The sequence below is a fragment of the Cheilinus undulatus genome, linkage group 2 (assembly GCF_018320785.1).
Source record: "Cheilinus undulatus linkage group 2, ASM1832078v1, whole genome shotgun sequence".
NCBI lineage: Eukaryota > Metazoa > Chordata > Actinopteri > Labriformes > Labridae > Cheilinus > Cheilinus undulatus.
The window spans coordinates 23051153-23065644 of record NC_054866.1 but is presented as its reverse complement, the minus strand read 5'-3'; the positions used below and the strand labels follow the sequence as shown (position 1 = coordinate 23065644).

The 14492-nt window shown below is 38.0% G+C and overlaps 1 protein-coding gene across 3 annotated transcripts in view; it reads left to right on the top strand.

Annotated features, from left to right (window-relative positions):
* Positions 1–1483: 1483 nt before the first annotated feature.
* The window catches only part of LOC121518816 (vascular endothelial zinc finger 1-like), a 29070-nt gene continuing 16061 nt past the window's right edge, over positions 1484–14492 (top strand). For all 3 annotated transcript variants that reach the window (XM_041801471.1, XM_041801464.1, XM_041801456.1), the window contains exon 1: positions 1484–1616. In XM_041801471.1, the coding sequence (XP_041657405.1) occupies positions 1584–1616 (33 nt within the window). In that variant the 5' untranslated portion in view covers positions 1484–1583. The remainder of the gene's footprint in view (positions 1617–14492) is intronic.

Here is a 14492-nt window from a genome sequence, read left to right as displayed (position 1 = left end):
AAATCCATCCATAACTTTTTGAGTTATGTTGCTAACAAACAAACTAACTAACTAACAAACCCTGCTGATCACATAACCTACTTGGCGGAGGTAAAAATAAACTACACAGGTAAGCCAGATGTGACTATTATAAACCACAGTGACATCACACAGGTCAGTTAAATGAGAAAAAAATAAACCAAACAGGCTAACTCCATGGAATCTGATAAAAATAGCACACAGGAAAGGCAGATGTGAACTGCATGATATGCAGAAGGAAATTATTGTGCAGTGATTTAATACATGATGTCTTTTTCCCTTTTTTGTTTGCTTTGATACAAACACAGATAAAAAGCATTTTGGTTGCATACTGTGGTGCAACATTTGCTTTTTTTTTTTTAAATAGGACAAACTAAAGGTTACATATCTGACTTTATGGGTGATGTGTCTGTGAGATGGGCAGAAGGGCAGGGTTAGATTCATGGTTCTATTCAGATCAGATTTGTCAAGACAACAGTATTTTCAATTTTTGATATTATTCCTCTAAAAATTCAGTGATATTGATACTTGTTTTATATCCCTCCATCTCTCCATCCATCCATCCATTACCACTTACCACTTCAGGAGAGTGGGAACCAATCCAGGCTGTCATTGTACAGGATTCAACCTGGACTCGCTGCAAGTCAACCACAGGTTGGACCTACAGGGACAAACAAGCTGTCACATTTAAACCAATGGGTAATTTAGAAGTAATGGGATGAAGCCTGAGTAACTGGCAAGAGCATGCAGACTCCACACAGAAAGGCACTGTTGGATGGAGATTTGAACCAGAGACCTAATTGTTGTGATGTGACAGTTCTATCCACTGCACCACCGTGCAGCTGCAGTCCCTGCTTATAAACATGCAAATTGGACTGTAGATCCAAGGTTTTATGAAGGCTTGTTACTTTTTGACACTGTTGATCATTAAAGTGACAAATATTTTGTTTAGAACACGTGGTATTAAAAAGTTTTGAAGAACTGAAAATGATGTTGAAGTAACTCTTTAATGCGGCTGCTTTTTCCTTGTTTTTGATCTGTTATAAATACATAGTGGCCACTTTCTGAGACCTCCTTAAACGTGCAGAAACACCAGACTAATAAAAGGGACTAAGCATTAAATTGCCATTGGCCATTAGTATGGGATTATTTTAATTTTTATTGAAAGCCTATTCCATTTTTACAGTATTTCTTGAAACTGATTCAGTGATGGGCTATTCTTTCAGATTGGATGTTTGTGTTGTTTTTTCTCCATCCATTGTTTTTATTCATGCCTTACAGTAATCTAAGAATGATAATTTTTAAAAACTGCTTTCTAATAAAATAATTCCAATGACATATTTTAAAATAATATATGTTTAAAATAAAACCAGTCGGCCAGATAGTGCCTGATAGAAAAATATGTGAGCTATTAAAGAATATCAACTGTTGAAAATAAAGCCAGTAGGTCAGACTGCTTCTGAGCCCCGGGTTACCGGATGCAGTAGCTCGTGTTTGGCCGCTTTGTTGTTCTCTCTCACGGAGTTTCCTTGCTCATTTTAGCCGCTGTGTTCCAGAGAGCTGCGATGGAGCCGAGCTGGAGTACATTTTTATTTCAAGTAAGTACCATAACACCACACTAATGTGGGAAACTGCGTGAACGCTTTGTAAACGCAGTGTTTAAAGTGATTCAAACGTTACTTTCACACTTTGTAAAATCAAACAGAGTTAAACAAAGGTGTTAGCTTTAGCATGATGGCTAGTTAGCTCCGCTATGTTGGCTGCTTAAGCTCAGTGCTAACCAGCTTTATCAAACCCAACACCTCCGACTCTGTGTCTCCACATAGGCCCAAGCAGACTTCTCTGTCTATTGTTGCGTTCACTTGATTCCTTTATCCAATAAGCCTGTGATTTGAAAACGTCTCAAATGGTTTTTTATTTCGCCGTTAGGCTAATTAAATGCTACTACTGTTTATGCGCGCGCATTAGCAAATTAGCTAGCATGGTGAGCTAGTTCAGTTGAATTTAAGTTATGCTGTTAGCTTAGCACTGTGCCTTCCTCGTTAGCGTCTCTTCTCGGTTCTGATACAGTTAACTTGTCTGCAAAGATGTAGGATGTAATGAGGCCTCTGCTCATAAATAACAGTTTGAATACGGTAACTTTATACTGGACAACCGCCCGACAATAATGATGGAGCTAATGCTAACACTGCAAACTGAACGCTAACTAGCACGCGGACAGGAGCGATTAAAGCATATACCATCACACTGGCATGCTTTCTAAGTTATTATTAGTTATATTTATTTCATCGGACTGTTCTACTGACACTTTAGAGCATTTACACCGTCCTAAGACTGTCAAAATGTTTATAACTTTGATGCTTTTTTGATTCCACGTGATTGAAAACGATCCAATCTGTGATTTTAACGACTACGAGCAGAATCTTTACAGAACTGTGTCTTTGGTAAGACTGGCGTTGGAAAGCAATGAAACCTTCAAAAATGCAGTTAAACCCCTGAATACTGTCAAACCGGCCATGTTTGGGGAGAGAAATCTGTTATTTTAATGAATAGTGTCAAAAAAAGTTCATAATCCTTAAAAACCTTTTGATCTCAAGTCAAACTTGTAACCACAAAGATAAGTGCACTAAAATCATTGCAGACTTTGACAAGTGGGTGAAAGCTTTACCCTTTCTTACCCATTGCTAATGAGTTCAGCAATTTCCACAGTAAATAGGAGTTTGCCAGCAACTTTTGATTATTAAAAACTACTATTTATCCAGAACTGGCTGTCTATGACTTATACTTTCGTTGCCGTGGTATTACACAGGTACCAATAATGTTTGAACCCCCCCCCCCAATAATAGCAAAGATTGAAGGCCTGTGTCTGTAATAGCTGTGTTTTTGCACTGGCAGTGCCCACAACCTAATTGTTTGCAACCCATCAACAACCCGCATATTGTTGATGAGCTACCGAAGCTGACTTACCCCTTCAGTAGTATCTAAAATTTTCTGTAAATAGCTCTGTGTGCTAAATATTTTCAGTATTCATGGAAACATCAAGATAAAATGAAAAAAGCACTAGAAATGACAACTATTGACATTGTGGTATTGTGACAATCCTACAGCAACCAATGTTTAAACTTAATCTAATGGGACAGTTTGTTAAAGAAAGAAATAAAACACCAGTAAAGGCTGAACAGCTTGTTTTTGACAACTCTGTAAATCACAGAAAAGAACCTATTTCATATTTAACATGTTACAGTGTATGGTGGATTCAAAGTTGAATCGAAGACAATGTATCACAATAATAGTGTGTCAAACAATAACCAGTCCTAAACTTCCTTCATTCTCCTACACCTCTGTTAAGATATAAAAATGTGCAATGTTTTTAAGTAGTAGTTTTTTATACCATTGATCACTATAGTTCCACAGATTTTACTGCTTTAAAACATTTGTCAGCACTTTGTAAAGTAAAAGAATTTTTAGATTAATATCCCCCTTTTTGTTAATGAAGTGATGCTCCAGACTTGTATCTATGCAGATCGGATAAACTGTATTCCTGCTACTCTAAATAGAGAATGATTTATAACATCAGTCGAACAGCAGTCAGGGAGGATCTGTTCTTAAATCACTTAGTTGCTGACTGGGAGATTTAAGCCTAGTATTTTTTTCTGGCTTGAAGGATCTCAAAAAACTGAACACAATGTTGTTACTATTGAATATAAAATCTTCAAAGTTTGGAGTCGCTAAACTGTAGCAGTGCCCCAGGGTGTAGAAACAGCTAAATAGTCAGAAAAGTTTTTTCTTCTGCTTTAGAGATGCTCAACCTTTTAAATGTATTTTTGCATTAGTAAGAAACAGTCTGTGCCAGTCATTGAGCTGATACAGAATTGTTCAGGACCTTGGCCGTGCTCATGAAGAAAATGTATCTAATATCCTGTTAAAAAAGCTTTTATTTAGCATTATTGTGGTGTGGCAGTTGAAAGTAAAGTTGTGTTGTTTTACAGCAGTGGTGTTTTTAAGCTTGAACAGGATCTGACAACAGGTTCAAACATGCATGTAGTGTGTGTTATATTGCTATTAATTAAATAGCTATTTTCAGTAATCTGATCACACCTTTTCTGTTATAAGTGATCAGCTGGAAGTAAAAATTGCTTAGATCCTTTTAAACATATTTCAAATGATCTATTATTCCGAAGAATAATGAGATGATAATTAGATCTTGCTAATTTTATCCTAAAAATGTGTCACACATGCTACCTGCCAGTGGCAAATTTTTTCCATTGTGTGCTGCTCATGAGTGTTTGAATCTGGTTCTGAATAAAGTATTGAGATGATAATGTTATTGAAGTTTATCAGCTGTGCCTGAAATGTATAAATATATCAAACTTCAACACAGAGCTCTGTGGTATGACCAAGACAGTTCAAACTCTACTCCTTAATTGCTGTCAACCTCTCCACAGTACTTTGTGACTAGAAAGCTAACAGTATGACATGGCTCCATGGGAAGATCAGTCTATGAGTCTGTAGGAACAGATAGTTTAGTGACACACTTAATTTGCCCTACTCTTGTAGCTGTGAAGATGGCTTTTACCACAGTTTAACAAATGCCATTGATAGGGGTATGAATCTCTCCTTTTCAAGACCATTCAATTCGAATCTCGATTCACAGACTACGATTCGATTAACTGCCGATTTATTAAAATACAGAACGATTCTGTTTGGTTCAGTTCAATCTGATTCGATCCAGTACAATCTCATTATAGAATCAAAATAACTTTTTGCTTTAACAAAAATTAGCAAAAAGGGAAAAACAAGATAATTCATAAAAATCTTAGTTAATTTGATCTTATTTAAAAAACAGACTAAATGCCAGGCCTCCTGTGCTGACATTCTGAAAGTATGTCAAAGTTTTCATCACACCCAGGTGCCTTACTTTGACATTAAATTGGGAGATAAATATTAAAATGAGTTTTTACTGGTACATGTTTGTCTTTCTATACTTGGAACTTCCTTCGCATTATTAATCCCAGTAACAGCACATAACTAAATATAAAATTTTTCCAAGAAGCACAAATTAAAATGAATTTAAAGTCACAAGGAGATTTGGATAGACAGAGCTCTATGTGTCTGCTAGTACAGGAGAAAAAGGGGTTAAAATAATATTTAAAACAGGCAAATTACAGCAGGTTTCTATCCTTTTTTTTCTTTCACAATTCCTCTTAGTGTGAGTATTCAGTCTACATGTCACAAAAACATCATTGTTTCCTTTCTCTGTGTATCTGACCGTTCTTTATGCTTTTGTTCTTGAATGAATACACTAGAGAACAGCTCATCTCCAGCTGTTTGTAGTCTTCTCTGTTTAATATCATATCAGTGGCTCAGATGTATTGATTAGCCTGTGTCATCAAATCAGTCACTCCCAACAACATGTCTCGGTTGTAAACCCGGCAAATAAAGGGGCTGTTGATACGGTGATAACTGAAGACTTGTCCAAGTTTTAACTCAGGAAAGTGTTTATGGTTGGGCAGGGTCCAAAACTAACACTCGCCACTCGCCAATTACGGGTAGATTTTGTCTCTGGCTGGCAAATTTTTAAGACCACTTGCCACTCTGGCGAGTTATTTGTTTTACCAGCGAAAAATTCATTTTTTTTGTTACTGGAGAACGATGCTGGTATCGGCTGGTTTCCTGGCAGAGTAATGTGTATTTCAGGCCGAGACGATGTCTGGTCACGTAAGTGCGTCAGTCATAACGTCATTCACAGCGCGCCATGGTAGATAGCTGGTTGTTACTGTAGCCGTACCTCCTTGTAGTGTTGCCAACCTAGCGACTTTGTCGCTATATTTAGTGAGTTTCAGACCCCTCTAGCGACTAGTGACAAATCTAGCGACTTTTTCTGGTGTTACTGGAGACTTTTGAAGACTGACATGAAAGCACGTATCGTTGTTGTGCAGTCCCAGCTGTGGTCAGAGCAGGAGATGTCATGCCTCCATGTCCAGACTACAGATTAACCGTGCTGAGAAGGCACCTAGATAGTTTTTTCTATTGTCTCTTTTTGGTCCATTTAGATTGTTTGTAGCATCCCTCCTGAATGAATGATGGTTGACTCTCGTACTGATGATTTTCGTGGTTTATTTGAACTTGACAAAATCAAATTGTAGTTGCAGAAGTTACAGAAGCACAAAAATTCACCGTAAGAGCTTAATGCCTGCACAAGGGGTGCTAGGTCTTTACTTTCTACCGTAGCTGTCTTTATTTACGTTGCTCCATTAAGTTTTTCCTTGTAGCCAAGTCACCTTGTGTTACTTTAGTCACTTCCTTTCTGGCGCTTTCAAAGTAAAAGTCTGCTACTGTTAAACAGGAAGTAAAGTTACTTTAGCTTAAATCAATACAAAACTTTCAAAATAAATCATTTACAAAAGGCTATATCTGTAGAAACACTTAAGGCTCAACATTTACACTTATTTGGTTACTTACGTTGTTAATGAAGACTGTATACAAAAAAATTGATTTGTTTTAGGCTCTTAAGTGGACCATAAGGTTTAAAACTAAACCAAATGTAAGAAAACTAAACTTCTAAGAAAAATAGAATAATAAATAAATGATAAACCAAAAATAAAATTTAAAGTCACCCTGCCAGAGTATCTCTTGAGTCATTTTGCCTAGCCCAGATAAAGGAGGGTTGGAATTGTCACGTTATAAAAACAAGAATCGACAAAAGCAAGTTCATTTGTTGTTCTACACATAATAAGGGTCTTTTTACCCACTTTTGGTCTCTTTAAGCATACATTATTGCTAGTATTAGTGCATACTATTAAAATATTGATTGAGAATCGCATGCAAGACCCAAATGACATGTTAGATAAAACTGATAGCAAACTACAACACTTAAAAGCAATTTTTATTTGGTTGGCTGGTAAAATATCTGCCTGGCTGGTAAAAAATTTCACTTACCCACCAGCCTGGCTGGTAAGTGAAAAAGTCAGTTTTGGACCCTGAGTTCGAGCCTGTTTGTGCTACATTTAGCATTAGCATCTTAGCTAAACTTTAGCCCTGCCATCTTAACAGGTGAAATTTATGAACTGCTTTAGTTCATAATCGCTTTTCTCCAAAGCATTCAGACGGGCAGACATTTTAAAAGTCATCCTTCCTTCATATAAAGTCCCCGTGACTTTTTCCTGAGGTGTAGAACTGTAACTGAAGGACATTAAGGTGATGATTGGTGAAACACACCCAGCAACCTAGCGAGCACCTACAGTGAACAGAACACTCATTTAAAGGTAAAAGGTAATCACGGGTCACGCAAGATTACAAACGCTGAGCCAGGGCATGGCAGAACGGGCTATGAATGAACCGGTCCAAAGACTGGTTCGTGCCACATTTTAACAGATCCAAGGCTCAAGATCAAGATCGGTTAACCGATCCATATCGGATAATCTTTTCACCACTAGCCATTGACTTGAAGAAGCCTTTTCTTTTCACAAAACTTGATTGGAGCATATCTCCAGTCACCAGTAATGTTTCTGGCTGACTAATCCTCTTCGCTCTGGTAGTATCACTTATGACGAGTGCTAAACTGTACTAACAGGGCTAACTTTGAGTTCGTCTTTTTTATAGCTTGTCCTGGATGTGGCTGGGTAGCTCAGTGATTCGCATTGCTGACTGTTAAAGTAGGGGTTTAGATCCCAGCTTGCTCAGTGAGTATTAGTATAAGTATTATTAAAGCCAGAGCAGAAAAGTCACTGTGCCACTGTGTTATGCTTATCAATATTTTCTTGGTTTTTGTACAAGTAAATACAGTTAGATGAACCAAGAAAGTTTTGTTGAACGTGTAATGCTACATTAGTTGATATATTGTAGTCTGAAACAGTGTTTGTGAAACATTACTCAAATAATGACAGCCACATCAAGTGCTTTAGTACTTGATACCCATCCCCTGTTTTTAAGGAGCAGTTATTTCATCACTGGTGTGCTAGAGTGGTGCTTGACTGATTGATTGACTGATTGTACTTTATTTATGTGTCATGCACAAAAAGTGCCCAACCCTCATGGGTTTATAAGACAACAGAAACACAATTGCAGTGTTTTACAAAAAGATAAATTCATAACAATTACAAAGTTGCATGATCTTTTCCCAGCTCAATTGTAAACAATACACTTTGCCTTTTTTTCCCAGGCTTTGCAGATAAAATCAGCTATAGCAAAGGTTTCTTTTCTCAAACAGAACTCAAGTTTTTAATGTCATGGCATAATTTTGTTGGTAAGCCCAGAGGTTAGCATTGCATGGGTTCCCTTGGCAGCAAGCCTATTGGATTTTTCAGTGTTTTTTTTTTTCTTTTTGCCTCATTGCTGAAAATAATATCTGTGTTCAATAAAAGTTTATGAAATGTGCACTTTTTGTTCATTTCGATAATCCCTGTTGATCAATAATATAAGCATCATTTTTGGTTCGTAAATATTAGTAACGAAAGTAAAAAGTTAATCTCATGCTACACTGAAGTACGACATGTTTAACTGAATTTAGCATCATCAACCGAGGATACAAGGGGCTGGCAGGCCCAGTTGTTCCCCTATGACAGATATGGTCCCAACAAAGCTGCAGTCCTAGTTAGCTGCCCTTTAGCAACCACCTTTATTAAGATGCAAGAAGATACACAATTCAAAGGTGGGGCACCATGCAGATGTATTTTATGTCATAGAAAAAATGTTAAAATCTCTGTAGCTTGTGTTCAATACAGACCTTAATTCAGACATTTAATAGGGCCCTAAGGAGTCAGTTTTATTTTTTGCCAAATTCCGTTTGATTTTTTGGAATTCCATTTTTAACCTTTTCACTAATTTATCCATAAAAAAAAGAGTGTCCTGTTTATGAAAAATGAGTAAAATGTTCACTAATTAAATAGAAATAACCTTAAATTTATTGAAAAGGGCCACAGTTGGCCCAGGAACCATTGTTTGCATAACCTGGATTAAAAATAACTATAACCAGTGTAACAGTCAGATATTTCCAACATTTGAAGACACAGCCATGTGTATAATTACATCCTAACCTCTCTCTCAGTCTGTAACAGTCCATGCAGTTTGATGCTGCATTGTGTTTTTACTCCAGACAGTTCTCTCCTCATCTGCCTCCATACATTACTGTCTGTCTGTCTGCGTCATATCAGACCGATACGTAAATGCAGACAGGTATTGGCTTGTTAGGCAACCAAAGGGAACTACACTATCTACAGGAGGAATTATTAAGCTAATAGAAAATCAAATGTAACATCATTTAGACCACAGGACTTCATAAAATCTTGAGTTTGAAGCCTCCGAGGGGTGAGTAGGTCTTCAAGTTGTGACTTCAGCAGTGTGCCTTGCGCAGACGCATCTCTCTCTCTCCGTGACTCTCTGGTGTGGTGAGGTGAAATAACTCGTAGCACGGATGAGTTTTCTTAAAGGTGCAACATTATGTCACATGGTACTGCCCCGTGTTGAACTACGTGAACTACAGTGTTTCGTGCAGCTTCTTTGACATGCTTTGTATTGTTCAGGAGGGGGGGCGGGGTGAGTGTTTGTGAAGTAGGGCACAAGTTGTGCCACACTTTTAGTGTTCCCCGGAACATATTCCCCAAATATATGTTTCTCTTTCAGCATTTCACAGCATTTCAGTCAAATTCTCTCAATTTCCGTGATTTCCGCATTAAATAGTAGATTCCGTTTTTATTGGTCAATTCCACTATTCCGTCCGCGATTCCGTTAACGTGGAAATCATAGGGCGTTGATTTAAACGAAAAACCCGGTCAAAATCCCATAGGCTGTCGGACAGGGGAACAGGAAGTGATCAAATGCTAACTTACTTCTCTGTTTTAGGACTCATTCCTGCGCCACTCTGTAAACAGAGTCATAAGGACAAATGTATTTGGCGTCATTGTCGTGAAAAGAAGTTAGTGTAAATATTAAACATTAAACAATTCTTTAGCAGTTTTCTCTCTGTCATGGCCATTAAAGTAAACAACAGCTTGATAATAACATTCTCCTGATGTGTGTTTTAGATGGTATAGTGTAAATCTGGTAATATTAACATTCAAAGTCATAGGCTATTGGGAATTTACTGATAAAATGGGAATGAAAAATAATTATACAGAAAGACAGTTGTCAAATACTGCAATTGAAACAAATTTTGTGAGTTTGTAATCTAACCATACACTTCCTATGTACATTATTTGGCATACCTTATCTAATTAGCCAATTACATGGCAGCAACCAGCTCATTTAGTCATGTAGACATGGCCAAGACAATTGACGGAATAGGGAAGAAATGTGAATGGAATGAATTTGAATGTGCAATGGTTGTTGGTGGTCTGGCAGACTTTCAGGTTGTTTATGCCAAATTCTGCCCCACCTTTTAAATTCAGCAGCAGAATTCAAGACTCTTCAGACCAAGCAATGTCTTTCCAACCTTCTGTTGTCCAGTTTTGGTTTTTCATACACTGTGTGTGTAGGCTGTTAACACCGATGTAAACACCTGTTTCAATACAATGACAACAAAATTACAACAACACTGGGTAATTTAAGTATTTTTTATGCCAATTGGCGCAGTAGAAAGGGCCACTGAAAGCTTACCAGATTGGATGCAGTATTAATAGAAATGAAAGGCAAAAGGATTTTGATTTTCTTCAAAATAACATCTAACCCCAAAAATATTTCCTCAAAATTGTCGTTAATCCAACAGAAGTGCAAGCAGTAAATCTGCTCTGTCTGGATTTTCTGATGTTCTTATTTAGGACATTTATGAGTATCAGTGTTTGTGGGATGTAAAGGTTTTTGATGCCATGTGCTTTAAACAATATAATATTAGTTAGTTTTGTGTTCAGTAGTACTGAAAGTAGAGACATTTTGTGGAAAAAAACACACAATTCAACCCAAAAAGGAGAGAGGGCGAGAGAATATGTACCAAGGGGCGATCAAACGAGAGCCATGGCCGATGTCCCGTTGCTAAAACAGAGCAGTGATAGAGAGAAGAAGATATTATGGGATTTTGTTGTTTTGATGCAGAATACATAGTTACCTTTTTCTGCATGCAGCGGGCCTTGCTCCGCTTTACCCTCCAGCACAGCCTCTATCCTTATGATCTCATTCCCTGGCTGGTAAATAAGTTTTAAGTCTCTTAACTGGGGCTCAAAGATGTGCATGCTAATGTACAGTGCTTAACAAATTTATTAGACCCCTGTCTCAGAGACCATCCAGCATCATGAAGTGCTTTAATGCAGACTCTTTCAGTGAGCTCTCCACGTTTTACCATTTTGAACAGGAATGAGGAATTTCTGTCTGCAGAAAACACAGACTTTGATGTTTGCATTTTAATGAGATTCCCAAGGGACCAGATAAAACACATTTGCCAACCAAGGAATAAAAAAGTTTGCAATATTTTTTTTTTTCTATTATGGATTGTAGAGCAGAGAGACACCATGGGCAGTAAGGAGAGCCCCACAAAATCTTGCAACTTCCTGCACATTTGTGTGGAGGTTTCTGTGAGTTTCTTAGTTCTTCAGAGTTTATCCACTGTTAAATAATTGGAAAGATTTCTCTTTATCACCACTTCTGTTTGTCACTAGTGCCACACCCTCTCTCTACTTAACTGCCACAGCTGAGCTCTCTCACTTTATCTGCTTGTAACAGCTTCTGGTTGAAGATTTGACTTCATATTTATAAACTTTGGTACTTTTCTGTACAAAACTACATCTTACTAGTTTTATTTGAAGTATGTTGTATAGAAAAAGACTAAAAACATTAAATTTTGACAACTGGTGTTTCTGACAGTAAAGTGCTGTGTCAAAGTACCTGGAGCTGCTGAGGAGGAGAGGGGCTCATGCCATGAAGCTGAGGCTCTGTCAGGCTGGGGAGAGGGGCCCCAAAATGTTGTTTATATCTAAACCATTCTCCAGCCAACAAAGATAATTGGAGACTTAATGACACAATTCTGCTTAAAACAGGCTTTTAAAATTGTTAAAATGTTTCTCCAGACAGCAGAAAGTTAACTGATGACTCTCTTTAAGTATTACCAGTTTTCGTCAGTATTTCTATTTGCACAGTGTATAATGGCGTCTCTCAGACATACTCAGTCACGGTGAATCCAAACGCTGCCTTGCATCGACACAAACAAAGACGGGATTAGTTGTATTTGTACTATTCCTTGTTAATTTCCATGACTCTTTTTTTAGTTGTATTTATCTTGGACGGCCCTCGGCCTTCACAACAGATTTGACTCAAACATGGGAGCAGTGTGGTGGAACAGCAGGCTTGTTTGTGCCTGTCTTTGACTGCACACACACATGCTAGCAGAAATGCTAATTGCAGTAATGATTGTAGTCTGCGTGCTGCTACAGTGTGGAGGATATAAAAGCAAGTCGACAACCTGTGACGGCCCCCAACTCTCTGCAGCAGCACGCTCAAACACACAGCATGGCCGCCTGCGCTGAGTGTCCAGCAGCTGAAAGGACCCCCCCTTCAGCCCCCTGAGGGCCATAAGTGCATCAGTGGTTGGATTTGTGTCGTCCATAAAGGAACACAGTGGGGGAAAGAAGCAGCACTTGGGATCCTGCCCCCCTCAGACCCCCCTTGTGGCTGACTGGGCTGGGATGCTTGGATGAACCTGAAAGGCCTGGGTCAGGTCTTTAACCCGGCCGCTGGTGATTACAGAAAAGAACAAGGCTCTCTGCATCGCCATGTTGCTCAGATGACCTGTTATAAAGCTACTGCTTACATCTAGGATCTCTACTTTCTCCCTGGTCTAAATATTCATACAGGCCCACCACCTTCTGTTGGTGCTGTCCCACTGGGGCTCAGCCATGACCAATCACACAATGCCTGCCAGCAGCTGCAGACTTAATATGTCCTCCAAATGCTCACTCTTTATAGGTTACGTTTTCTGTGCTTGTCACTGCTTTCATTATTTAATCTCCACATTTTAGTTCCTTATTGTCTACATTTTATTTGGCTGTTCAGACTCCAATATTTAAGATTTAGTGTTTTTTATGAATCTGTCAGCGAAACACCTGCGCCACAGGCTTTCATCAAAACAACATGTGGTTTGAATCAGTGTAGAAGGTGTAATCTGATGTCAGCACTTTTTGTAAGTAAAGACTTGAGTTAGACTGAGTCACATTCAGATAACTGAACTTATCTCTAGATGAAACACAACAATGCAGCCCTGTGTTGCTTGAAGTTGGAATGTGACCATTACAGATTTTGATGGCAGGATCATAGACTGAGAAATAACTTTGGTTTCATTTTTATTATGGATACACGATGTTGGATTATTGACAATATCCAATACACTGCTATTTCAAAATTTGTTTTGGCCAGTACCAGTACTGAAATATAATTGTAATTTTCAAAATTTCTGAATTTTAGAAATTTATTTCTCAATATCAAAACAGTATCAAATATATAAAACAACATCAAACACTATATATATATATATATATATATATATATTTTTTTTTTTTTTTTTTTTTTATTCCATAGTTGATGTCCACATGATGAACGGGCAAATCACGCTGTGTAAAGTTTTCAGTGCCAGAGAGGGAGGGAGAGAGAGAGAGGTAGGTGGGTCAGTGATCTAGAGAGAGGGGAGTGAGTGCTGATCTGAATCATTATTCATCACTTTGCTTCCTCAGATTAGCAGTATTACCATAGTAAGATTTGTACTACACATCACAAATAATGTAGCGTAGTCTGCTTTGTATTTTGCCATTACGCCCTTGTTCATGCAGTCCTGCATTTGTGCGCAGCATGGAAAATCACCTACTCTTCCACTCTCTCATATATGGTACCGTTTGATTTTACGTGAATCAGTCCTCTGGTAGTACCAGCAGAATTCAGTCGGTACCTATAAAAGCACCGAATTCCCATCCCTAATAGAGATGCACCAATGCATTGTTTTCACATCAGTATCGGCTGTTTTTGGCCCTGTTGACAAACATTGGCCATTGGCATATAATGTGGTATCAACTGATGTCAGAAATAAGGATTTTGACAAAAGTTGGTGAAATGAATTTGTTGCAGATGGATTCAGCTGTCGAGGATTCACTGTTTATGCCATTATCTATTTTTTCATGCCGTATGCATACATGGCATTTTTTTTCTGGAGCTAAGATAAATGAGTAGCAAGCTGTCTTGCAACATAATAGCTGCCTATGCAGTACCATTAGGGCTGCAACAATGACGATCATTTTATAGTTTTAAAAAACATTGATTCGGGATCAGTAAACTAGTGGATGATCCTTTTTGTCTTTTTTTTCCTCGCATGCATATTTCTCATAGCGCCTGACACTGCTGGCGATATTTATGATCGTTATTTACGCTCATAAATAAACTTCCACATATAAATATTATGACAAAAACTCTTCAACCTTTATTAATGTAGGAGTATTGACAAAAGATCAAACAGGCATAGAGACACCAGGAGGAGACGGAGACATGCAATGTGTGTGGATAATAAC